General features: G+C 50.1%; 1 protein-coding gene across 1 annotated transcript; it reads right to left on the bottom strand.

Annotated features, from left to right (window-relative positions):
* Nucleotides 1-242: 242 nt before the first annotated feature.
* On the bottom strand, nt 243-2,146 carry LOC105695435. Its single transcript, XM_012416974.2, has 5 exons — nt 1,716-2,146; nt 1,343-1,653; nt 933-1,258; nt 621-866; nt 243-539 (listed from the first exon to the last, which is right to left on the bottom strand). The coding sequence occupies exons 1-5, from the start codon at nt 2,144-2,146 to the stop codon at nt 243-245; spliced, it is 1,611 nt and encodes a 536-aa protein (XP_012272397.2).
* Nucleotides 2,147-26,673: the final 24,527 nt, after the last annotated feature.

Genomic DNA, 26,673 nt, shown 5'->3' with positions numbered 1-26,673 from the left:
AATAAGGTCATGAGTCAGACCTGTCGTAAAAGACGATCGATGAAACTCTTAAGCGCGATCGTAAAATGAAAAGTCGATACGCTCGATTGTGGGACACTTCCTCTTGATTCATTCCGTCGAGCCGCAGGTGAGGAAAAAATACGATAAACGGTAGGGCCAGCTTCTTCTCCTGTAAAAAAAATTCGGGGGCTCATTTGTAATTTTTTTTTAAGTGGAATTCCAGGGACGCGGTGGTCACCTTCCTAAAAATCATCGTCGAAGAATGCTTCGCCCTCATTCTCCTGCTCTTCCTCGTCTTCTCCCTCTTCGACGTCCTCCTCCTCCTCTTCGAAGGATTCTTCCTCCTCACCGTCGACGACGGGCTCTTCGAGGGTGGCGTCCACCACGCCTTCGGGGAAATATTGCTCGATCATTTTCTCAGCCTCTTCGGTGTCCTCTGTGACAAAGTAGGGCTCTATTCCGGCGAACGCCAGGAATGCTTCCTCGTTGACTCTGCGAATGATCACCACGAAGACCTCGCCTCCGGTTTTGTGTCTCGCCTTTTTAGGATTAATCGGGTTTATCAGCTTCGGGGTGAATTCAAAGGGAATTCCTTAAAAAATGGGAAGGGGATTCGAGACCTTGGCTTCGAAGTTTTGAGGCGTTGAGGCGATCCTTCGAGCAAGTGGAGGTCTGTCGAACTCGAAAACTCCGAAACATTCGATTGCCAACTGGTGGGCAATGAAAGCATCGGAGACTGCTTGAAGTTTCGAAGCGTCGAATTTGAAGGCACACAACGGCAATGGAGGCACAGGCTCGAAGTAAGGATGAGACTTGTCCATGTAGCCGGAGAAAATGGTCTTGAAGACGTGCACCTTGCTCCTGGCCTGATAGCAATTGAAAATAAAACAGCTCTTTCGCGATGTCATTTTGATATCATTGGACGATGTCACCTGTGGGGGTGCCCAGACTGCGGGATAAATTTTTTCGACGTCTTCTTCGACTTCAGGATCTGGCTCGTGGAGGTAGAAGTGCCTAGAGACGTAAGGACCTCCTTCGGGTTTGGGAGGTGGGGTCTGATCCTCGGACCAAGAGGGCGGTGGTTGCGGGCCATTATTCAGGATTTCGAGGAGATAGTTCTCGACATCGTTGATCGCTCTCACGGGACAATTTTCTTTGCCGATTTCCTCAGGACACTCATTGGGGTAGGGAACGGGCCAGGAAGGATGCGGTGGTTTTCCCTTCAGCCTCATGATCAGACACTTGCCACTCGTCAGCCCTAAATAATTCAATAACCATCAATAATGCCTAAATTTTTTCTCACTCTCTACCTATTATTATTCGATCAGAATTTTTCAAGGACCTTCGACGAGTTCCTCGGTGATCTCAACGTCGCTCTCGACGAACATCTTCTCAATGGTCTCCTCATCAAGTTGAAAGGAAACCGACTCGGCCACGTCGTAGTACTCTTTCAAGAGTTCGTTTACTAGTTCCGTGTAAGCAGGGCACGCGTTCTTGTCCTTTTGGTTGCCTTCCTCGTCCAAAAAGATCCAAGGATACAAAAGGACCGCGGTTTCCTCGCAGAGTTCGAACGTCATCTGAGCCAGGAAGGCTTCGTACTTCGTCCTCTTCTCGGCTTCCTCCAGCGCGAGCTGCGCGTCCTCTTGAGCCTTTCTTAAACACAGAAGTCGGAGGAAGTCGTTTTTTAAACATTATACAGGGAACTTTCGAGTTACCTAATCGCTTCCTTGGCCTGCCACCGAACTTCCTCCTCGGGTCCCCTCTGGGTAACGGGGATGGCCCACCTCGAAGGTTCCCCTTGCTGCACTCTTCGGATCTCCTCCACCAGCAGTCTCTGCATGTTCGGGCAATGGGCCCCAAACATCGAATTCACCATCTTCCCGTTCTGAATGAACATCCAGACGGGCTCGCTTTTCCCCCGAAACCTCTCCAGGGCGGAAATATCGTCGTTCCTTGCGATGGCGAAACTGAGGATCTCTCCTCCTTGCTCCATCTTGACCTTCCTCAAGGTACTCACCATGGCCGCGCAAGGACCACTCCATTCGGAGTACACGTCCACCACGACCAATCCTGGACGTTCCAGGACCTCTTCCCAGTCCTCGTCGGTCCTGACATCGGTCTGAAGAGCAACCGTGCCTTTCTTCATCCCTCGATCGAAAAAAAAAATATCACCGTTTCAGGTTACGTTGGTCCAGCGTCATCAGCGCTTATTCCGCTTATTTCAATTATTTTGCCCTGTAGTATCTTTCCGACACCTCAGCCAATTTTCATTATCTCTTCAATAATGGTAGTTGTACCACTTGAATATGTAGTTGTTCGTTTTTGTTCCGTCGTCACGCAAAGGATCTTCTCAGGCGACCACCCATCCAAGCGCCGATCGCCCCCGACGTTGCTTAACTTCGGCGATCGAGCGAGAATTTTAGGTTATGTCCCGGAGACCGAAATTCAGACTCGCCGGAAACAAACGCCACAGTGGTCGAAACGTGCCGGTTTCGCGATCCGGAGAAGTCGCAAGGGTCTTTGTGGAAGGCGAATGAGTAATCGCGTTTGGGCGGCTCTCTCGCGCCTCGGGCTTGACTCACGTTGCGGTTTGCATTTTGCATAATCGGAAATGCACTGGCTGCCCTGCGTCGCGCGACACGCGATGGGCTGCAAGCGGGGCAAAAAGCGTGGGCCGAGGCGGTGACGAATCCTAAAGTCGAATTTCCTGCGGACGTTTCCTGCGGTCCTTTTTCATCCTCTTCCTTCTTTTCTGTCGAGGAGAGCCGCGGCAGGCTAATGCCCGGTCTAGACGCGAATTGGAGACGCCTCGTCGTAAAGTCGAACCAAGACGTCGGTCTTCTCGGAGACGACGTATCTCCGCTCCCGATCTCCCGGGATGCGAGAACCTAACCCCTCCTCGAGTTGTCCCGTCCCATTAACGCGACTGCATTTACATTCTGCAGGGACTCCGAGAACAGGGGTGATCAGGGGACTCGACCAAAATCCGGAAGAAGACTCGTAGAAGAGACGATGCACGAATCCGAGACAACGGGGCCGAATCGTCGGCGCCGTGGCGGAAGAGTTCAGAAGCTTTGTCGCGACCTCGCGTGAACCCAGAAGGGAATTTCGCGCGTGACACAAATTCCGAGAGCCCGGGAAACGACCGAAGTCAGCAGCAAGCTTGGCGTTAAATTCGCGGTCCCCTCGGCGATGGCGAAAACCTCGGGCGACGACGTGTCAACGACCAGGCGACGCGACGCCCCTTCCCGTCCTCTTGGGCTACTCCGGAGACTCGTGCTACCACGTGGGGTAAAAAGGCCCCCTCGTCGGAATCAATCATTCCCCTCGATAGCCGTCGTGGCTGGGATTTATAGCGGCCGGGTTGAATTTATTTGGAGCAAGAAAGTCCTCCCGGCGATAAATCCCAACGGCGCGCGTATCGGGAGGATTGATTTATCTCGGCGAGGAAAGCGACCCCGGAGAGTGGGCTTTGCCTATTTCGCGATTTCGACGAGCTCCCTTCCGCGTTAAAAACCGAGATTTGCTGGGGGTCGGCGGGAAGGCAGGAGGGAACCGAGATGGCAGGAAAACGGCCCTCTTCGGCGGGTGCCGAAGACGCGAACGCGCAATTCTCGAGCTATAAAGACAAATAGTGGCGAAACGAGCCCAACGAGGCCTAATGACGTATATTTGCATTGCTCGTTAAAACGGCCTCGTATATTTAGTCGTATATCCATGTCGTCCCTGCAGGGAACTCGGCCCGGACAACTGCTTTCCCGTCGGCTGGACAAAGGACACCCCGCCGAGTACGACACTCCTCGTAACTCGCCAAACTCCCTGACTTGCGTAACCAGCCGCGATCTTCTTTGTCCTTTTGTCAAGCTGGCCCGATTTGCATAAAAATCGTTTGACCCCCCTTAAAAAATGGGTCGCCGCTTTTACGCGCTTCCCGGGAACGCCGACTCGCTGAATCCTCCCTAGGTCCGTCGATCTTTGCTTTTCCGAGGTGTAATTAATAAAGGTTAATCCGTACCATCCAAAAGAATCTTAACTTTTATGACAACGCTAACATTTTCACGTACGTTTCTAGGAGTGTTCATATTTTGCGGATCGGATTCGTTTGTATACGTGGAGGGTGTATGTGCATCGTCCGGTATTTAACTGGATATAAATGGAGAGTATGAATCGATCTTAATTGTTTATGGGTAACTTTGTAATGTACTCTTGCTATCTGGGTTCGGTTATTTCACGTATGGATCGTTGTTTCTGTTTTTTGAACCTTGCTGAGGAGATTTGAAGGGACGCCAACATGGCGTCCGACGTCCTCGCCGAGGAGTCTTCCACCTTCCCTTGGGTCCGAGCACCTTGGGCTCGGAAAATCACGAGTGCAGGACAGTCATCCGTCTCTCGACAACACCCACATTTAACAATTAATCAGAATGATTACGAGCCTGCCGACCCACGCTCAGGGACGGCGCGGCGCCGTTCCTCGCCGGAAAAATCAACCTCCCTGTCCGTGCGAACGCTAATTAATCTTTAATATCCCCAGGATTACGAACGGTAGCCGAGTAATTTACTCGGAATAATGCTCTCGAGGTCGCCCGGCAGCTAAGCGGCATTTTTATCCCCGCGTATCTCTACGGAAATTAATCTTTAATAAATCTGAAGGTCGGGTACTAAAATCATCCAGTAAACAATTCGCGAAGAGCGTCGCGCGGTCGTTTCGCACCTTCCCGAGAAATCGTTGCGCGATCGACTCGCGTAAAAGATGCAAAGGGTAAGAGATAAAAATGGGGGGGAAAAAAGATTGAGAATCGCGGGGCACGTAATACCGCCGAGCTCCGTTGGGAGCTCTCTTGACGAATGGGCCTTAAGGATCTCGGCCGAGGGATTCTTTATGGAAGTGACCTTTCGCGAGGAAGAGTAATGGCGGCGGACCGCATCGGTGGTTCTCCGGTGCAGGAGGCAAGGGAAAACAAAAGGGGTCATCCGGAGCGAGGATAAGGATAAGCTCCTATCTAACTTTTTTTTTTCTCCCATTCTCTCGTCGAGGACGGAACGAATCGCCGGGACGTGGCTTTTTAAATGGGTATCGCTCGTGAATCATGAAACTATGACTGCCGTTTAGCGATTTTCCGGAGGCGTCGTTGCACGCTTCGACGTCGCAGTCGGGGAGTACTTTGAGTCGCGACGAAAAAAGAAAAAAAAAAATTGAGATAAATAAAATAAGGGAGCAATAGCCCATTTCCTGCCTGGAAGGTCCGTCGGTAGAGCGCGAAAAATGACAGGAAATTATTAAACGGTCGCCGTTGGCAGTATCTAATTACCCTGCCATTGCGGCGCCTGCTCCTAACGACCGTTAATTCCTACGGTGATTTCCCGAGATGCGAATGTCGCCTCCTAATCGCCTCGTACGTAAGCATACGTGGGGTAAATTCCCTCTAACGACCTGGAGTATCGAGCTCGAGAGCAGAACCGAGTTCCTTGGTATACATTGAAGTATAACGTAATGCAAGTGCACCGCTAAGTACGCGCGCGCTCGTCTGTCGTCCCTGACATATTTCATTAACGTCGGCCCTTAAATTAAAGAGCGCTCGGTGCACGCGATGACTTTTGGAATCGATTGTCGGCCTGACGAAAAAATCTAGGAATTTTTTAAACAACTTTTTCCCCCGTTTCAAGAGTTACTCGCGATTCCGCATTCGGTGCATAGACCGTGCTACGTAACGGTGTGCGTTGTGCAATCTGCATTGTAAATACCGCGGACGAGGACCCGTTTCACCCTCCCTTTTAGGGGGACGGGGGTTGCCCTTTCTTTTCCCGAGACTCTCCGGCGAGTAAATCATCCTTCTTTATATGGTGGACGCGCATTACCCCGCGTCAGGTTATCGTTAACCGCGTCCATCTAGTTACCTTTGCGAGTGAACTGGAAATTTCTCCTCTTACCGCCATAAATTGCGCGGCCCGACGTTGCACTCGCTTCTCGGGAAGTACCTTTTCGCGCCGATTCCTCCCCTGCATTTTCCAGTTGGTCATTTCGCCCCTGGACTTGGTTTTGCCCTCGTTGGAAAATCAAGACCAAGACCATTTTTGATCTAGTTCCCAGCCTTGCGAAATCGAGATGTTCATCGTAATCGACAAAAAGAAGCTAAAGACATGAAATGTGAATTCTGTTCCGGGAAATTACGAGGAAAATGCCTCTGCAAAGGAATTATTAAGGTGGGAGGACGAAGGGTCCCACGTGTTCGGTGAGTAACTACGCACGTTCGCGACGCACCTCCACCTCGACTCGGCGGGATTCGTCAAGTACGTATCCTCGCGAAATGCCATCACGCCCTCAGCGAGGAATGCGGCGTGCCTCCTCGGGGGTGTGTCCTTCTCTCTCTTTCTCCCATCTAAAACTCCTCTCTCCGATTTACGTCAGCGACGCCCCGCGGGACGATAAAGCATCCGGTAGAAAAATATGAAAAACCATCCCGATAAAGGTTTGCGGATAAAAAAGAGAGGTCCTCCCCCCGAGGAGCACGAGCGGCGCCCTTCCACTCTGGCGCAATTATCTCGTACGATCGCGACGTCCTTAAGGACATTAATATCATCCTCTATCGCGCTCGCCGAGTAGATATTATCTCGCGATGTATAACGACCGATCCACCCTCGCCGGGCTGGAAATTATACGCGCGTCCTGGGAAAGGAAGGGAGGGGAGCGCATCCCGGTTCCGCGACGTCCTCGGTGAAATACGGTTTTCCATATAAGCCGGCCCGAGTATATACTCCGCCTATTGACACGCACGGTGTAACTAGCCTCGGTGAATATATTATTTATAGTTTATACCCCCTTGGGCCGAGGCTCGGTATATCGAGACGAGTAATAAATTCCCACAGCCACACCCTCTGGGACACTCCAAGGAGGAAGCGCCGAGGATCTCCTGGGACATTTTCCAGGATTCCAGGAGGGGTTAAAGGGGAGAATTCCTTGATAACTCCCCTTTTACTCGATCACGGAGATCCGACTCGATTTTGTCCACGATTCGCGATGATCCGAATTATCGAGACGACCACTTCCTGGTGGTTTACTGTTCGGCCTGTCATTCCTTTGTATCCGGCGTATAGGGCAGTTGCGTAAGTCGAGTGAGCAAGGTCGGATAAAGCGATTCTCGGGGCGGACGGCGTTACGCTCGGTACACCCATTAGCGCAAACAACGTCCAAGGAGAGGCCCGTTCGAGTCTGAGACGCGACAAAGAGTTTCCGCTCGGTGTTAAGAGGCACTTTTTTTTTTCTTTCCCCGGGCCGAGTGGCGTGGTTAAGTGCCCCGTCGAGGTGACAGTTCCCGCGGTTTAGTGCGACATCAGTGCGGCGTCAAGGTGGCGTCAGGGTGGCATCGGGGCGTCCCGACGCGTTTCCGCCGGAGCGCGCTTCGGGTCTGCCGATTGGCTCTCGGTTCGTCGCGACCTTCGCCGATTCGCTATTAACCTGCCAGCCGCTAAATGATCGCTCCATTACGGCGAATCAAAGGGAATTTACGGTTACGGGTAAAGAGCGCCTTTACGGAGTGGCCGCGAGTTATTATTTTACGACCCGATGCGGCCTTAATTATTCGAGGTGCGGTGCGTGGACGTCCTTTCGGTAGAACGCTAAATGGGGATTTATTCCAGAAGGAGGGGATCGTTTTGCAACGTTCGTGCCGGTTTTGTTCCTTTTAGAAACGGCTGTAAGACGTTGGAAATTCTCCCCCTCCTATTTTGCGGGAAGAAAATGGCGGAGGCGCGTCTCGAGGTGCGTCGTAAATTCGCCGGTTTACGCCGTTTGCCGATTCCGCTCGTCGGAGTCGCCCGGACAATGGCGTCGATTTCAGATTTAGTGCCTCGGCTCGCCAAAGTTCGGAGAGCCGAGATTCCCGCGGGTGTGCCTTAAAAAGGCTGCCACGAGGGCCTCGTAAAGATAAGGTCGATCTTCCGAGGAAATCGCGACGGGAAGGCTCGCACGGGCCCGGGAGATAACGCGATAAAGAGGATGGACCACCCAGGAAAAGCTCGCGAGAAACCGACCGTAAACTTTTCGCGACTCCTCGTCGAGTTCTTAGAGACGCGGTTAAACCTTCTTGAGAACTTCGTTGGCACCGTTTCTCGTTTTTACCCATTCTAAACTGATTATCGGATGCGATCGAAATTTTTAATCACGCCTTTAAGCATTCCGCTCTCCCGGGTGGAATTTTGAAACTGACCCTACTTCCCTTGGCATCGATTTTAGTTTTCACCGGTTTAAAAAAAATATATATATATATGAAACGCGATCGAACATTTAACCGGGATTCTGCAAATTCCGTCCTTCCGGGTGAAATGTCGAAACCACGGAATTTCGAAGAGACGCCGACTCGCTTCACGGAAAAGCGCCTTTGGGTCTCGAACGTCAGAGAGCGGTGTAAACGACTGCACCGGGTTTACGAACTCATCCTGGCTGCACTGGAAGCTCGAGATAAAATAAAGCAAAGCCGCGGAATAATATGCAAGCCGTTGCGTTTTATGTAAAACTCCTCGTTGGGAAGTCCGGTATATCGAAGGCTGTACACGAGGGATTTAATTAGATCGCCGTCATTGCTCCGGAAACCTGGAGTGCAGCGATGCAGTTTTCCCACGAGAAGGCGTTTCGGTCGACGTTGCAGTTTTCCCGGCGAGTTGATAAAGCAATTTTCGAGGCAAGGAAAAAAACCGGGCTAGCGGAAGGGAGTGTTAAGTATTCGGGGGCAACCTCGCGAGATGGTTGCCGTCATCGCGAGGAATTGGAGTTCTCTGAGGCGGCCTCGTCAGATCTCCCCCGAGTCCGTCGACGAGCGTTGAAATCGTTACGGAGGGCCCGCCATTATGGTGCACTCGGTCCCATTACTTGAAACGAAGCTGGCCATTATTTCCATCGCGAACCTAGACACGCCGGTTCGAGGAAGTCAATTGGGAGGCGGCATAATTTATTAATATCGTCAACTAGGAGTTACGGCGCCGAGAAAATGGCGAATGGAAAAAGGTCGGGGAGAGGTTGATTCGCCTCGCGTCGTTCGCTCTCTTGGAAATAATCTCGCGACAGCCTTTGCGCCCCTGCCAGAATCAAAATAAACACCTCCGTCGTCGTTTAGCGAAGCGTTAACGACATCTGGCCCCGGCGTTGCTTAATGTACGTTTCTGCGAAAATTACACTCAACGAATGAATTCTGACAAATCCGCGTAATCGCTGACGAGCCTCTTCGCGATCTCGCGTCGTCACATCTGGATGCTCCGTTTGAATTGGTATGTTAGATTTTATGAATTCAGAAATTTGGAAAATGTACTTCCTTAGTCATGATAGTATTTCCTTTCCTATGTACTCAGAAGTTTTTCTAGCTGTTTTTTTCTTAAGAAATTTTTAACCGACTCCTGTCAAGATTAGCATAAAATGTCGCGGTGAAACGGGGCTGGGGTAATTCCCGGCGGGCGCCGTATCGTCGGTGGATGAAGAAGTAAATTACCTCGGGAAAGGGCGAGGAGGAAAGACACGCTCCCATTTCGATTACTCGGGGGAAATTATAGGGCCAGTTACGTGGTCGGGTTTATCGACGGCGCGAAGAGCGAAAATGGAGCAAACGGAGCAAATGGACCAAATGGAGCATGGGGTACACTTAATGTACGCGTCTCGCGTGTACTCCGCGACCGGGGAAGGCTTCGACGTTTTATGGCCATTTTATGGAAGCCTTGTGAAGACGTTGCCGTCCTGGTTACACTTTGCTTCCCTTCTGACACGCGCTAACGCGAGGACGCTCCCTCGAGGACGAGTTTACATTGAAAATCGAACGGAGAAAGCGACTCCTCGCAAAGAAGCGGCTCGAATTTCTTTTCTCTTCTCTAAAAATCTTATCGAGATTATGATTCTCCCTTTTCACTCTCTAAGTCGCATTCCGTCGATTTGGAAGGTCCTCCGAGGACGAGCCAGAGCAAGACCACCGACGTCGCTTCAAAGAGAGGAGAACCGTCGTTTCGGAACAGGCAAGTGCAACGGTGCGGAGACGGTCATTCAAAATAGATCCTTCTTCCGTCTCTCTTTATCCCCGAGAGACGAGATCTATTTGGTCTCGGGGGCCGGCCTCTCGAAATAGAAACGAGTGAATCACGCCTCTTTGTCCGCGCCGGCTGTAGGTGCACTCTTTGCGCTTATATCACCACGACCATCTATCCACCTATGGTGAGAAATTAAATTCAAGCATTTCTCTGCCGGATAGATTTGTCTACGATTTTATTTTTAAACGAAGCTTCTCTGGCGATGAAAGGGAAAGCTCGATTCAGGCGAAGGTCGCGCAAGACCAAAAGTGAATCGCTGGTAGGGGAACATTCGTTGGGATGGGAGTTTACTTTCTCTTTTTTTAATACCAAATAATTAATACGATATAAGATTTAATTACAATTAAAATTTGTTGAAGATTTGGTGGATTTTAATAATTTAAATCACGCGGAAATCACTGATTCCCGAGTGATATAGTCCTTCTCGGTTTTTCAGGTTTTCCTTTTAATATTGAAAAATATTAAATCATAGTCACATATTATTGAAGAAGCGACCGCTGCTACAGAAGGGAGGTCTCCGTCGTGCAGCTTTTTATTTGGTAGATAGATTTTTTTGGAACCTTTCGAGGCCCAAGGTTTACCGAGTCGTTTCTGGGAGAAGGATCGGTATTTCAAAGAGTCCCGATCGCGTGACTCGTGGTGTCGATCGGCTGCTCGGGATCATAAGTCCGTCGTCCAGGGTCCGAATCGCACGATTCCCCTTGACTCGCAGGGCGTTAATTAACGTCGTCGATGGGAATCGGCACCGCGACGCGGGACATGGCCGAGAAGAGTTAAGACTTCCTTCCCTGCCAGCCGTACCTACGACTCGCTTATTAACGGCCCGGTCTCGTGACAGCGCCCACTTGTTAATAAACAAACGGACGAAAAAGTCGAATGAATCGGGACTACCGTTCGCCGCGCCGGTCTCGAGACGACTCGATAACTTGAATAAATGTCGGCAACCACCTCGGGATTATTTATTCCTCGGGAAGCCTAAAGAGCCTGGCGCGACTTAATCCTTTAATCCAACCGAATCAGATCGGTAGAGCGGAGGAGGTCGCTCCAGGATGAGCACTGGATCGTTAAAAAGTGCGAGGCGCGGTCGATTAGAAATATGGCCGCGTAAAGGGAGACGTTAAGTCCGTCGCACGCGGCGAATCGCACCTATTCGAGTCGCGAGTATCGCGAGGTTAACGATAACCGCGATCGTCGACAACCTACTTTCCGAAGGCACCTAACGATCGCGCGGCGCGCGTCTTCGTTAAATCGCAATAATTGCAATTTATTACACGTCCGAGAAGTCGCCGGCGAGGGGCGAGTCTGAAAAAATGGGATGTCGCATGCGCACCCCGCCGCTAATTAACGCCGAGCAAGGACTCCCGTGGGTCTCTATTTTGCCCGGCGGTTTCGATTTTTCCCACCGGACTCCTCGCGACGCAATAACATCGACGCGGGACGGGAGATTAAAACGTCGAGGCGGAGTTTCGGGAAGGATTTGGTCGGCGCAATGCGCAGTCGCGAGATGGCAAGCCGCAAGAGAAAGGAAGGCAGACCGGTATCGAGGGGTCCGGGCTCGATCGGTGAATGAAATTTAAGTGGGTCGCCTATGAATGAAGTCGCGACAGTCCACGTGGGCGTCGCGACGCGGACGCCGGAGATTTAAGAGGACGCGCGGCCACGCACGCGCGGCGACGCCGGTCCCCCCTTCTTCTCGATTTATTTCGTTTATTTGTTCAGGGTCCATTCCGTCCGCGTTTGCGCGGTAGACTGCTCGAGCTCGGACTCTTTTCTCGAGCGGGACGACAGGTTGTCGGCGAGGATGTCCCCGAAGACACCTGCGAGCTCCTTTGTTCCTCGGGAGCAGGCGCGTAACCATAAGTGGCGGAATACGAGGAGCGCAGCCGGTGTTATCGGCGTCGTGACTTTGTAGCCGGGCGATAAATTGGATCGGCAATTCCAACCGGCTGTCTCAGCTCGCGCCAGCTGATAAAGTGGATAAAGGCGAGCGCGCCGGCTCTCGCGTTTCTAAACATCGCGCTGCTGATAGTGCAACGAGCTCGGCCCGGACGGGACCGCTCCCATCTCGACTTCGACTTCGACTTTGGAAGCCTCGTTTGAACCCCTTCATTTTTTTTTCCATCGATTTAACATTTCATTCGGAATCATTTCCTGGTCTCGGAATTCTGAGACACTCCGCTTCGACTTCGGAAGCTTTGTTCAATACCTCCATTTTTTTATCGATTGGTTTGACACATCAACGAGCTCGGCCCGGACGGGACCGCACCCATCTCGACTTCGACTTCGACTTTGGAAGCCTCGTTTGAACCCCTTCATTTTTTTTTTCCATCGATTTAACATTTCATTCGGAATCATTTCCTGGTGTCGGAATTCTGAGACACTCCGCTTCGACTTCGGAAGCTTTGTTCAATACCTCCATTTTTTTATCGATTGGTTTGACACATCAACGAGCTCGGCCCGGACGGGACCGCTCCCATCTCGACTTCGACTTCGACTTTGGAAGCCTCGTTTGAACCGCTTCATTTTTTTTTTCCATCGATTTAACATTTCATTCGGAATCATTTCCTAGTGTCGGAATTCTGAGACACTCCGCTTCGACTTCGGAAGCTTTGTTCAATACCTCCATTTTTTTATCGATGGTTTGACACATCATTCGGAAATCTTTCCTAGAGATCGAATTCCGAGACATTTCGCGCCGGTTCCAGAAGCCTTGTTCGAACACTTTTATTCTTTTTTTTGTCTCTCTCGATCGATTCGACATTCGATTTGGAAATATCACCCAGAGTCGGAATTCTGCGATGTTCCCTCGACTCGGCTCGGCGAGACGAGAGGTATTTCCATCGATTTGTCGATCGAAAGGACTGGCGAGTATTTCTGTAAACATTCTCCCGATTTGCATCCGTATCCCCGCGATCTCCGGTATACCATCGCGGATACAATCTCGCCGGCCAACGCATTTACCGTGCTCGTCGCGATCGGGCCTCACCGCGGAATGCGAGGTATTTCCTGGTTGTACAAACGCTTGCGAAACTGCCGCAGAAGATCCCCACGACTCGTACGAGTCGATGAATCGCCGATTCTTGAGAGGGACCATTTTCAAGGGTGACGATTTTTGGGGGAAATATTTTTATTCGCACTTATCAAGGCGTTATCGGTGCCGAAAAGAGTACGGACGATTATGAGTCATCCCGAGACATTGAAAAGGGTCTTCGAGGGCGAGAGGGGATCGACATTTCGTCGAATTCACGATTCAATCGAGGGAAGCTGTACGATTCGACGCGCGTCTCCTACACGAGCGTCGCCCTCGATTACACCGCGTCGCGGTTGGCTCGCAACCGCGGTTATAATTGCAACTTAATTGCCTCTCCTCGCAGTTTCGCCCCACGTGCTTTCATAACACCGCGGGATTAGTAACGCACGATAATAACCGGGAGAATTTCCCTTTTAACTACCACCGCGTCGTCGCCGACCGGTAATTCCCCTCTGTAGGTTAAAGGTCTTTGAAAATCGACCGATTGCGGCCAAACCGCCGATCACCAGGAAATCGGGACCTCTCAAAAAATTCCCGACTGCGTTTTAAGTATTAAATATTAACCCAAAAACCAAAGCGTTATGGAAAAATTGTAAAAAAAAAATCGGAGCGGTCGGAGTGACGAGATTGTGTTCTGCGCTCTACGGGTGGCGTTTTACTGTGCTGTATGTTAATCAGCGTTCTTTGATTTCGAAACGCTTTCCGGAAACCCGGCCAGTTCCAGGGAATAGTCCTGGTGACCCTTAGGAGTGAAATAATTGGAGCACTCGTTGATGGACGGGGCCATGTCGGGGCTGCGAGGAAAGGAGACGCGCAATGAGTGTACGCGCCGCCTCTTGCATAACTCGGCCCGACTCATCCTACGTAAACGAGAAAAAGGAAGCCGCTTCAAAGAGCCGAGCCGCTACGTGGAAACGGGGCCATATCTCGTATCTCGCACAGATTAAACGCGGTGGGGGAATCCTACGACCCGAAGCAACAGTTGGATTTCGAGTTCTCGTCCAGCAACCGCGGACGAGGTCGATCGGCGACCCTTATTGCTATTGAAATATGTGCCAATAATTATACAACTGGGCTTAATCAATTTTTCTTATCGCGGAATGAACGTGACATTATTGCAATTTAAATGCATACAGCACAAAATATGCATGAAACACAAATTCACATTTATAGATTTTCTTTTTAAGACCTTTTACTTATACCATTTTCATAACCACACTGAGAGAAAAAAAAAGTTGGTTGACTCAAAGAAATGTGCACTGCGATAACAAAATCCAGCGATCAAATGCGGGTTAAGTCAACAATTAGTTTAAATCAACGGCATACATTTTTCTTCTCAACAAAATAATTGTTTCTTGGAATGATATATGATTGTTTCAGAAAAATCATATGTTTTTTTTTTCTCGGTGTACCGGCACATATATCTGCGAATATCGACGAGAATTCTTTAAAATGTCTGTGAGTGACGATGAGGGGCGGGTAATATCGAAACATTGTCTCGAGTTATACAACGAGATCGATGGATTTGATCGATTCAGAGAGGGGGAGAGAGAGTCGCGAGACAATCCCGGCTGCACCCTGGCGGATCGATTCCCATTCCGTAATAAAGCCATCTATCACCCGTTATCGACTCGATCACCGATTAGCCATTAAACCTCTGTTAACAAGGGGAGCGACAGCGGGAAAACGTATTTCCCCGGCTAGAAAGAGTGGAAACCAGTTTCGTCCGAAGGATGACAAAGATCGGGAGATGGATGAATTTTCAGATCGATCGTCATCGAGAGTCTCGTCCACACCTCTCGGCGAGTCGATCGACCTCTCGTTTCTCGACGCAGGCTCGCCGCGAATATCTCTCGCTGATTGGAAACGGACCCGCGACGATTGCGCGGCCGATTATTAGCGGATAATACGGAAATTATGCGGAACCCTCCCGAGTCATTCCCTGGGATCATTCCGCGCGGCTCATAAATAATTCAGCGGCTCTTACGCAGCCGCCCCGGGGCGACGCGAGCCGCTTAGACTGCGAGAGAAAACCGCGAGACGCAGGACGGAGAGATGGAGAGACGGGGACGAAAAAAGGAAGGAAGAGGAGGAAAAAAGGGGGAAAAAGATCCGTGACAGTCGGCCAAGGCTGTGTCGCGTGGGCGGATCCACGGCGCAGAAAACGCCGAGATAATGACTGTCCCGAATCGAGCCTCGATTAAAGATCGATTTCCGCTCGAACCCTCGGCGTTGCACCCTGGAGAGAACTTCCGGCCTTGCGGATAATCTTGTAAGTGGAATAACGAGGAGAGAGGATCCCCGCAGCCTGAACGATAAATCCTGCCGGGTTTGACGAGCGAATCTTCGCGCGGCGACCCGGGGAAAATCGTTACCTAGAGGGGATGCTCGGTGGAAAGCACGAGGCTCGTAAATCCTCGAGTTACGAGACTCGAGCTGGGCCCGTGTGCGAGAGGACTCGTATAAATACGCAGGGTGTAAGTACGCAAGGATGTCGACCCTAGGTGCTTCCCTTCCGGCTGCACCGAGGAGCCTTCCACAACGAGATGCGTGACATCGGAATCCGACCACTCGTATATATTCCTGCACTCTTTTTTTCGCGTCCATTTCGTGCATCGCCGCCGTCGTGCCATAGCTGCAAGTCGGAAAGGAAGGCCAGGAGTAAAAGGAGGGCTGGGAGTTAAAATGGTATCGCGAGGCAGTGACCTCTGAAAATCACGACGACCCTCTTTAAACCTTGATAATTCCGCATTTGTGGTATAAATGCGGTCGGACAATTTGTAGATGCAGATTTTTCCACCTTTCTGGGAACGTTAAAAGGGAAACGAGAAGAAACGGAGGAGACTCACCAATCCGGTGGAGTCGACGCGGGGGCCGGTCAGAGTTCGCCGGAGCTGTTTGGGTCCCCGAAGCTGTGCGGTCGTCCTCATTTTTCTGCGAGATTATCTTTGTTTCGAGATCTGTCGGACACGGTCCTGGTTGGGGTCGGCTCTCTCGTGATCCAGTAACAGGTCATTCCGCTCTGGAATCGCCCAGTGGCCGCAATCTCGCCTCGAGGGCGCCGGACCCACTGGCGGCTGTTTCGTGCGAGGGCATCGAACTCTCCGCGATTTTTTGATTTTCAACTTTCTCCCGATTTTTCGTGCGCTCGTTGCCAAGTACAGCTTCCATTGGCTCGGCGAACTGTTTGATTTTCCACTTTTTCGCGAAAAAGACGGTGACAAAAGCCTAAACTAACTTACTCAGCGAATGCACTTCTTGCCACGTGTCACCGCCATCGGTGTCGAAGTCTTCGAGATACAGGAAATGTCATGTGCAAGCGGCGAATCCTTTGTTTTTCAACTTTCACCCGGTTTCCCTTTCGTTATCGTGTACGATCGTGAGAAACAGGGCTACGGGACCTTAGACTGAATTACGGAGCGAACGCACTTGCTGCATTTATCGGTGTCGAAGTCTCCGGGACGCAGGAGATGTCCTATGCAGGCGTCGAAGTCTCCGGGACGCAGGAGGTGTCCTATGCAGGCGTCGAAGTCTCCGCGGCTCGGCGACGCAGCCGCCCATAGACGGCGGGATTTCCTTTCGATTTCGGCACCGGGGGTCCGTCCCGAGGGCACTGGAACGAGTTTACGGGGCCCCTCGGCGTGTCGACTGGCGGTTAAATCAAGGGGCCGCGGTGTCGCGCGCGAAAGCACAGGAATCCGAAATGGCGTCGAGCAGCGCACTCCGTCCCGAGTCCGGAGGCGCGGCGCGGCGCTCGCCGGCGAGTGGGGCTCACGGCCTCTCTCCACTCCTACTCCGGCCCACTTTCCTGGCCCGTCCTTTAATTTCCTCCAAATTCACTTTCGCGTACAATTCGCCTAGAAGTATTGTACACAATAGCCACCAAGTACCCCCCTCGAATTTCCACGCTTTGACCTCGAAAAAACGCGCCTCCACCTACCCCATCAACCTCCTGCGAGTTGATAACGCATAACAACGCTGCCGCTATTATATTCCCCATATTTCTTAGAGTCCGTTTAAATGCGATTAGTTCGTTCAGATTTTTCGATAGATCTCGTGGATGTGGATCGACCAGTTTGCAGACGGCGAGCAGAGGAAGTTCCGTAAGGAAAGCGCAACGTTACGCGCGACTCGGGTTTCGTAATGCGCAACGTTAGGTGCGTTTGCCCCCCTGCCGTTCCCAAGTACCTACGTACGCCCACTGGCAGGAAAATCGAGATTGCACCGTAATGCCGCCTGCGCCGGTGCGAGTTGCTCTGCGAAATAGAATCGCCGTTGAATCTTTCGACGCAGAAATTGCGGGGATAAAAAAAAAAAGAGGAATTACGGCGTCTCCTTGCGGACTTCCGTTCCCGTCGAGTAGGTGTATCTAGGAAAACCTTTTCTCGGGACTCTCGTAACGAGTTTTCGGGCAACAGGTGTACCGTCCACCTGTGCGTAAATTCAAGTGCAGCGGATGCGCGGATCGATTTCGTGGAGGCCCTCGAACCGGTGATCGATACTCGACATAACGTTTCCACGAATTCAAGACTTTCTAGTTGCCCAACTTTGAACCTCCTCCTCGAGGTCAGGTTTACCTTTACAACCTCTTCCCTTTTACATTTTGGTGTTTTTCATAATTTCGAGCAACGCAACTCGGTGCGTCACAAGAAAGCCTGAATGCGACGTTTCGCGGATGTCGGCATTGCCTCATCTCTGTCGGTCCCTCGTTCTCTCGGTTTCTCCCCCAGAGCCTGGGTGGGAAATAAAGTTGTCTTCGTCTGAAAGCCAGCTAATGGCGCGACTCGCGATTATCCTCAGAGAGAGGATAAATGGAATCATTACGGGCTGAATAGGTCCGGCAAGGAGTTCCATGGAGTGGGGCCGGATAATACGGACGCCTCCTTTATCACCTTCGTCGTTGGCGACAGCGGGCATTAATACACGCGACCAACTTACGCGGGGACAAAAGTGGGCCCGTAAGAACGTCAACTTTACGTCTCGAGTCGGTGTCGCCGGTCCGGCTTACAATTAAACGAAGAACGCGGCCATCATCGATGGCGCTGATTAGAGCGGGCCCAAGAGGAAAGGATTTATCGCGGAAATTTATCACTCCTCGCGACTCGCTAATGGAATCCGTCCTGCTCTCCAGAGACGGTGTCAATCGCGTGATAAGTGCGTATTTATTGCGTTCGCTGAAACGCCCGTTCTCGGTACGCGATATCGATAACTCGTTGGGCATACTAAGGACAATGACTAAATCGAGACGCGGATCTCTCGTCTCGCGCTTTCAATTATTCCTCCAGATTAGCGATAATCGATACCTTGTCTCTCCATTAGTGCCGCATCGATCGCGATCGAAAAGTGCGCCGACTAGTAAAAAATTGACGATAAAAAGACTCGGGGCGATTCTAGGCGCAATTACTTAGCACCGAGTACTTAGAGCGGCGATTTTGCCCGACATTGCTGAGTATCTCCTAAGCGAGCAATTAACGCATCGGTTATCGAGGCAAATCGCCGATTCATTGTCAAGACTCGACGTGGGGTCAACTCGACGCGTAACGATAATTGGCAATAAGTGGACGCCTTCGAGGTTGTCGATAATTTATGGGTTTAAAGACGCGATGGGTCTCGATCGATCGCGATCTCGGACCTGGACAATTGTAGGGAAACTGCGGAAAACTATTCGTTTGGTGACGACGCCTGGGAGTGACTTCCAGCAGCCGCGATATCGCAACGCGCCTATTTTGTAATTAATAAAGCAGCGCTTGGGGTAAATTATCGTTTCATTGTCAAGACGGTCCCGAGGTCGAGCTTCTTGCACGCACTTTATCGCATAATCGCACTCGAGTAATGCGAGAAAATTTGTAGTCTGCAGAGAATGAGATTAGGGCCGGCTCGGCTGCGATATTTCCCGGCGATTACGCACAGGCGCCGTAATCGCCGGTAATTACGATTCAATTGTCGATCGGCCCACTCGCTCGTGGAAAGAGTCGCGGCCCTTCGGTTTCGTAACGAGCCCGCTTTTTCGATCGCTATCGACACGTGGAAGAAGGGAACTACGCGTATCCCGCCTACGCACATCTAGATCCGAATTGGGTCGAGTCCAATTGTCGATAGCGCAAACCGTGGGTTTTTTAAATACCTAACCTGGGATTTTTTAAACGATAGTTAATGTTTGCCCAGGGGACGAGAAGACGCCCTGGGAACCCGAAGAAACTCGTCGGGGATTGAAAGCGACTTGTAATTCTGTTGGATGTATACATTGCGCGGTGCAACCAGTAATTTGCCGTTCGGTCGGTTAAGCGCACGAAAGAGAATCGGCGAGTCAATTCTCGTGGATAATGGTCGAGTGTTAAAGAGGCCATCAGGCGGGTAAAGACCGACACTTTGAAGCGGTGCCGATTCGACTGCGATTCGCCGGCTTCAGGGCCGCCAGGATTTCGTAAAGCCCCTCGTCGATGAGATTTATGGAATTGTTGGAGGAGGGGACTCGAGTCTTGCACAATTGTGCCCGCTCGCCGCGCGCAATCTCGTATGTTAATACGCCGTTAAGTTAATTGTCCGACGATAACGTGACGGGGAATAATTCACCGTTGTTTGCCGACGTTGGCAGTCTCCTCCGGCGAAATGATCTTCCGCGGGACTGGGAACGATTCCCCGTTTTTTAAGCATATATCGAAGGCTCCAATTGGATTCTCGACTATCGTGGCGACTTCTACATCCAGGTGAAACGAATGGACTCTCGATCGGAGGATTATCGATTAGGTACTATCGTGGCATAAATCAATCGGTTTTTTTTTTCCTCTCTTCCTCGCTCTCGGGTACGACGAATCGCTCGCGATGGTGAATTGCTCCCGCTGAACAATAAATTACTCGAGCCAACACCTTGCGGTTCGCGCTACTCGATGTCGTAATGTCGAGGTACAAGATCGAGTACTATCGGTCATTTGCATTGGTCGCTCCTGTTCGCGGATATCGACATAACGGGCGTAATTTCTCTCGCGCCCGTCGACGGTGTCATTTTCCATCGCGACGGAACTCGCTCCGGGTGATTTTGCAGGAAATGGCTTGAAAGTTAGAAAATCAATTCCTACCGGGGATTTATCGATGTCGGATCGAAGGTATCTATCGAGGTTCGGGTTCTCTCGGCAGGTGTCCGGTGATTATGCGACCGATACCACTGACGCGCATAATTACATCGACCGGTGAGCGTGTCGAAAGCACGAAAGGACCACCTGCGCCATTATTGCACCGACGTCACTAAACCTGCCGATTTTTGCCGTTCCCGTTCCTTGCAAACCCGTTCCCTTCTCCGGGAACTGCGATTTCCACCGTCTCGATAAACCGGCGTTTCGATTTTACGGGACCTGCCGAATTTTCTCCAAATTTTTATCCGCTTCGAATCTCGAGTTGGATCTCTTAAAAGTGAGAGACACCTCCATATTTTCAATTTATACGCTTAAAACGCGGTACAAAGTTGAGAGTAAGACATGAAGAATTGAATCGAATCAAAAGAAATCATATTTAAATTACGGGGGTTGTCGAAAATATTGACACGAGCTATATATTCCTATTACTCTAAATAATATAAAAAATTCGGCGCCTAAAAATTAAATATAAAAATTGTAAGATTACTTTCACGTCTCTTTTGTAAACGGGTCGCGTGGACTCCTCGTCGTTCTATTATAAACAGAGATCGGGATTTCTGGCGCAAAAAGGCGACGTTTACAACGTGACTTACGCACGCGATCGTTCTCTCGTGAGAATTAGACACCTCTCGGCGTAATCTCGACGCGCGATTCAAGGGGTATATGCATAAGTTATCTCGCCCATTCTTCCGATAAGTCCTTGCTGCCTCCGAGCTGTTTGCAAATTTGTTTAAACCGTTTATCCGCGATACAATGAGGAGTTGGGTTACTTAGGTTACTTTGTAGTCGGGAAACGATCTCGTAAAGTGGGTCCGCGCCGCAGCACGATAAATCGCCGGGTTTAGTGGGACAATCTGGAATCGGCCGATCGAACATCCGGATCGCCAATGACAATCGGGATAACGATCTCGAGTTCTCATAACCTTGTCGAGCTGCGTCACCGACCGCCCACGCGCCGAGCTTAAGTGGCATTAAAGTGCGCCACTTATTGCCGCGTTCTTACACCTCGGTGTTATTCGAGTACTGCACTTAACGAGGTTACGGAACGATACCTAACCGTAGAAGTGACGGATCGATTTTTCATTAAAAAAAAAGAAAAATTAACTAACATAAAGTGCGCCACTTATTGCCGCGTTCTGACAAGTCGGTGTTATTCGAGTCCTGCTATTAACGAGGCTATGGAACGATACCTAAAAGCAACAAATCGATTTTTCATAAAAAAAAAAATTTTAACTAATGTACGGTGCGTCACTTATTGCCACGTTCACATACTTCGGTGTTATACGAAAGGCGCTTTTTTTTAAAAATGTGAAATTACATGGGTGTCCCGACCTTATAGCCTTCATATTCATAGAGTAAAATTTTGAGACGATTTGGTATATTCAGTTGTAAGGAAATTTTCACGAACGACCTCTTTAATGCTACTTTCACCTCGCCTTAAAATATTTAACCATATGCGCGCAAATCGTCGCTACTTGGCGCGTACAGAGCCGCGACGATTTTTCAGGTCAGCGTGACGACGATACCGTCACGTTCCTCGTTTACGATCGCATCGTCATGTCGGTGAAACTATTCAAAGTCGAACAATAAATTTGTCTCGCGATGCGTGAGGAGTGCCGGCGTACTGCTGGCGAGATTACGCAATGTCGCGTAATGCCGCGAATAAATCGCGGCGGAATCTTTGGAGGATGGACGATGAACATCAGATGGACTACCGTATTACACCCGATGCCCAGGGATGATGCAGCTGGCCAGACTCGAGTTTCAGCTTTGAAACGTGTCTTCGACCGAAAGGCTGGTTTTCAAGCAGCGGCATTTTCCGTGAAAGCTCCTGTTACGGTCGGAATTAACGCCGTCGTCCGATGGGTCCCATATAATGACGTAACGACTTTATCTCGGGGATTTCGCAAGAAAGTCACGGCTCTTTAAAATAAATCTCCCGGTTATGGGAATTGAATAATAAGATCCTTTAGATAAGTCCGCATCCGATCAGGTGTTTATCGTTGCCGCGTGTTTTCCTCGGGACTGATAAGGACCGCGGTAAACAAACCAGCCAGGGTTAAGGGCGATCCCGGACGACTGATAGCACGGCCAGTTATCGGCCTCGTTAAACCGTCCACACGTCGCGGATTAAGCCGCCGTTAATATAAGATATCTTGGAAAAGGTGAATCGCCAGATCGCCGATTACGAGCCTGGAGATCGAGCCGCTCGTTAGCCTTTTATTAGGCCCGCTAACGACGCCATTTTCTGGTTTCTATCGGCGGGGTCGTTCCTTCGCGAGGGCCCTTTATTGGCTCGTCCTGAGTCCGGAAAAGGCGCTAATCGGGATCTGGTATCACGAACTCGAAGAACGATATCGACTCTGGAGATACTTGGTCGTGATACAGCCTCTTTATGAATATACTCCTCGGGAAAATTCATTGCAGTCGCCGTACTGCAGAGGGAACCGTTATGGTTGGTGAACCACCTGCCGAAAATACGATTATTGAAATTGCAAATAATTAGGTACCTCTACTACGTTGCGTTAACGTCTGGTATTATTTCTGTTAATGTAGTTGCGCGGTAGCGCCGCAGTACGTACGGGATCGTGTCCTCTTATCAGGGGTTTATGGGCCAACGGAAGCCGTCTCCTTTTCTCTAGCGCCCGTTAGGAAGAAAGAGCCGTGAGCCTCCAGCCGTATATCAATCGGTCGTGATTGGTTTCAGAAAATAACTCAACCGCGTTATTCTCGGCGGCATGCCAAGGACATGTGCTCGTTCCAGCCGGAATTACACAATTGCAAGACGCACCGATAGTTATCGGAAGAAGCCTCCACCGGCTCGCTAATGTCCACCGTATCGTTGCCGATAACGTTGATAGCGTTGATGGCACTGCTACTCGGGCGCCTACCGAGCGCGCAATTACCGTCTTGCGTGCGTATTTCGTACGATAATAACGACCCTCGGCCGCGATGATGGAGACTTAACGCACCTGAGCCTGCCGCCTCCGATCGCGTTTGAATTTACCGCTCTTGCGGCCCAGCGTCCCTAACCTGATTTTATAAAAGAATGCGATAAGAATTCGAGACAAAATAATTCTTGCAACTAGCTGTTAACATATTGCGTTTCATATATATATGTATATTTTTTTGATAATTCTTTATATATCGTCGTTATATACAAGTATACTTAATGCTGCACACCCTGTAGGTTCCGTTGAATGGGCATTATGCAACCGACGTATCGCGAGTTGGATATTCCGTTGGCAACTTGGTACTTATACACCTCGACATGCGGTAAACGGCTCTTTTGTGGATGGTCGACACGCCGCCACTCACCGTCTCGTTCTACGAGAGCAGCGACTACTTTCGCGCGCGTCCGCCGCGACTGGCGGCGCCATCTCTCGGACGCCCCGCGAACCCTGTCATCAAGTCCGGTATTATCGACAACAGTAGACAGATTTTGTATTTAAATCATAGGAATTTTATTTGTTGAAACTCGGAGTGCCATTCCGTGATTGGCATCCAACGGAATCTCGGATTAATTAGCCGATGTGGGCGGGAGTATCGTAATTCCAGAAATTATTTTTTTCTATTCGTCGGCGCCCGAAGAGATAGAGGTACTGTTGACGAATGGACGTGTCTCGATTGTCGAGATTTGCTGGAAAAAGAGTAATCGAGTCCTACTCGCGATATGGCGTGTTCTCAGGCATTTACGTTAGCCCTGGGCTGATTTACGAGGCTAAACTATCTCTCGCGGAATCCCGTTTTCCTCGAAAAGGCGGAGCTTTTCAAAGGAACTCCCGACCAGCCATTCGCTCCGTTCGACGCAGTCATACGAGCTTACGACATCGCTCGACATTGCGATCGCTACTCATCGTTACTAGCTAAAATCCCCCGTGAAAAATCGAGTACCTAATTATCTCCCTTAACCCTTTGACTTGCAGAATCCGGGCATGCCGAAAGGGTGAGTAAGGCCCGGCGAAAATAGACCGGGCAGTTCGGACACGGAATCCCGAAATAAACGGGAATTCATCTATCGGCTATTTATTGGCAGAGCATACATATACGGAGGATCTCCTGCGACACCTCATTAAAATATTTAGAAACACCTCCGAGACTCGATGCAAATCAAACGGAGGAATAATTTCGAAATTCGGTGGTGCACCGGTTGGGACTTTTTAAGGGGTCGTCGACCCGCTGCTATAAATCTCCGAGTATTAGGCCACGACGCGTTTCGAAATAATTTCAGCGGATTTTTCGATGTTGTGTAAGACCTGTCGAAAATAGACGGGATAGCGGATACAGCCCCAAAATACCTGGAGAAACAAAGGACGTTCCAAGAGAGACCATTTCGGGCTTGGTGCGATCGGTCTCGATTCTTCTCGTTACAGGGGCAATGTACATCCATAAATTCAGAGGAGCAAGAAAGGAATTAAATCCAGGATGGAAATGAACGATTGAACTCGCCTTTTTACTTCGATAGACGCAGCAGTGCATGTTGCCCATGATTCTCGGCTCGGGACCTCCGGAAGTGCAGATCGTGATGCACTTCGAGGGTCGGCTATGCAGCACCTTGCAATTTCTTATTCGAACGAAAGCACACCATCGTCGGCTATAGTCCAGGGAAGGAAAAGCCTCGCTCGGTTGAATTTCTTAAGCGGAAACGAGCTCTGAGAATTGTCCGAATCCGGTCTCGTCTCCGCGGCGGTGATTCGAGGAGATTATTAATCCGGAGTGATAATCTCGACATGGCTCCTCCACGTAGTCTCTCGTCTCCAACTTTGGATGCAGCGGTTACGAAGTACGGTGTTTCATCGCACTTGAAGACCACTTAATAAGTTATCACGCACGACCCACTGATGATTCACGGAAGTCTCGATAAAGCACTCGACGTGTTAGAACACTGTGGAATTTATCCGTAATCGTTCTTGGGGTATTAGCGTCTCGTCCACGAGGGGCAACGCTAACGAAGGCCGATCCATACCTCCTTCGCCGATTCTACGATGCATTAACCCCACCCAATTATCGCAATAATTAATAAATTATCTTAGTAATTAATTCATTGTCAGAGATACGGAACTCGGGGTAACGATCCCGCGAATCGTCCCCCTAATCAGGGTTCTTCCTCGACGACCGAGCAATTCCTCTGCTGACATCCAATAACCGTTCACCACTTCCCCGGCAAATTGAAAGATTTCACTAGACTGAACTGCACGACGTAGCTCGACTTTCCGATTGCCATAGTGCTTCGCATGATTCCACGACGGTACACCAATGAGTTTCGATAAACGCGTGTCCTGACTTTTAGTCGACTGAGTTCCAGTACCCCTTTCCAGGCCCACGTGTTCCGAGGCACTTGATTAATAATTTAGATCTAGCGTTCCAAATCGCCACCCTTGTTGAGCCTCTTGTTGTCGCCTCTACTATCTCGCGTATGCATGGCACCGATAACACCGAGATCGGCGCGTCACCGTTCTATTTTCCAGCAATCACGTCAGCGCACTAGCTCGGCCCAGGTGAAGAGCGGCGCGCCTTGGTTTTCGGAGTTTTCCCGGGACGTGGTGGTCGGAACTCGAAGAGGCGATCTCGATGGGAATCTTCAGGGGATGCCGAGACCGATACGTCGGCTGATCGAGACGAACACCCGGGAAAAAGTCGCGAGGCTTCTCTTGGAGCGGACTCGGCCACTCTGTCCTCGGCTCGGCACGTGGTATGCCGTCGTCCGTGAGCGTGGCTCGCGTCATCTTCGTCATCGAGCTTCGAGCCGCCGGCCGAATGCTAAATAAACCCGTAATCCCCCTTTCATCGAGCAGACCGAGCCGCTAAAAAAATAAGTGATTTTTTTAATCAATATCGAGCGGACCCAACGGCTAAAAAAATAAGAAATTTTCTTAATCAATGAAAAGGAAAGGAAAGAAATGAAACGGCATAAAATAATAAATTGTCAGTTATCGTAGTTATCGAGTGATATGCCGACAAACAATAAATAAACCCCCGCTTCATCAAAAGGACTTTTCCGTCAGTACGCTTGAAAAATGTACCAAAAAAGGAGACAAAACAACGTAAGGTACAAATCTTCTCCTATAGTAATGCACATGTAAGTGATTATAAAAAATTACTTTGATTTCATGCATTTTCGCCCGAAATATGTAACATTCACGGTGGTTGTATCTCTTGCAATGGGTTCCTGGTACTGCTGAGAGGGTCGCCTGAAATTGAAAAATCAACAGTTCTCTTAAAATATATGTGAACGGGAACGTAAACAATTTTTTTTCTTAATGTAAGAAAACAATTCGACGATTTTTAACGCACGTTTAAATAGAATGTTTCTGAAAAACATTTGTTTTTGGGCGTTGAAACGTTGCGTGCGGCTAGTGGAGTTTTATCATAATCACGACACGTAGGTCCAGGCGATTCTTACCTTTATTCAGAGAGAACGTCCAGCAAAATGTTGCGCAAAAAGGAATC

This window comes from Orussus abietinus, unplaced genomic scaffold (assembly GCF_000612105.2).
Source record: "Orussus abietinus isolate OABI.00-Male unplaced genomic scaffold, Oabi_2.0 scaffold4, whole genome shotgun sequence".
Lineage (NCBI taxonomy): Eukaryota > Metazoa > Arthropoda > Insecta > Hymenoptera > Orussidae > Orussus > Orussus abietinus.
This window is presented reverse-complemented; position numbering and strand designations above follow the sequence as displayed.

Coding starts and splice junctions, on each gene's coding strand:
- LOC105695435 (XM_012416974.2), bottom strand. CDS start 2,146: ATGAAGAAAGGCACGGTTGCTCTTCAGACCGATGTCAGGACCGACGAG. Junction 1,259..1,342: donor CACCGAGGAACTCGTCGAAG/GTCCTTGAAAAA, acceptor TGAATTATTTAG/GGCTGACGAGTGGCAAGTGT. Junction 540..620: donor CTCAAAACTTCGAAGCCAAG/GTCTCGAATCCC, acceptor AATCCTAAAAAG/GCGAGACACAAAACCGGAGG.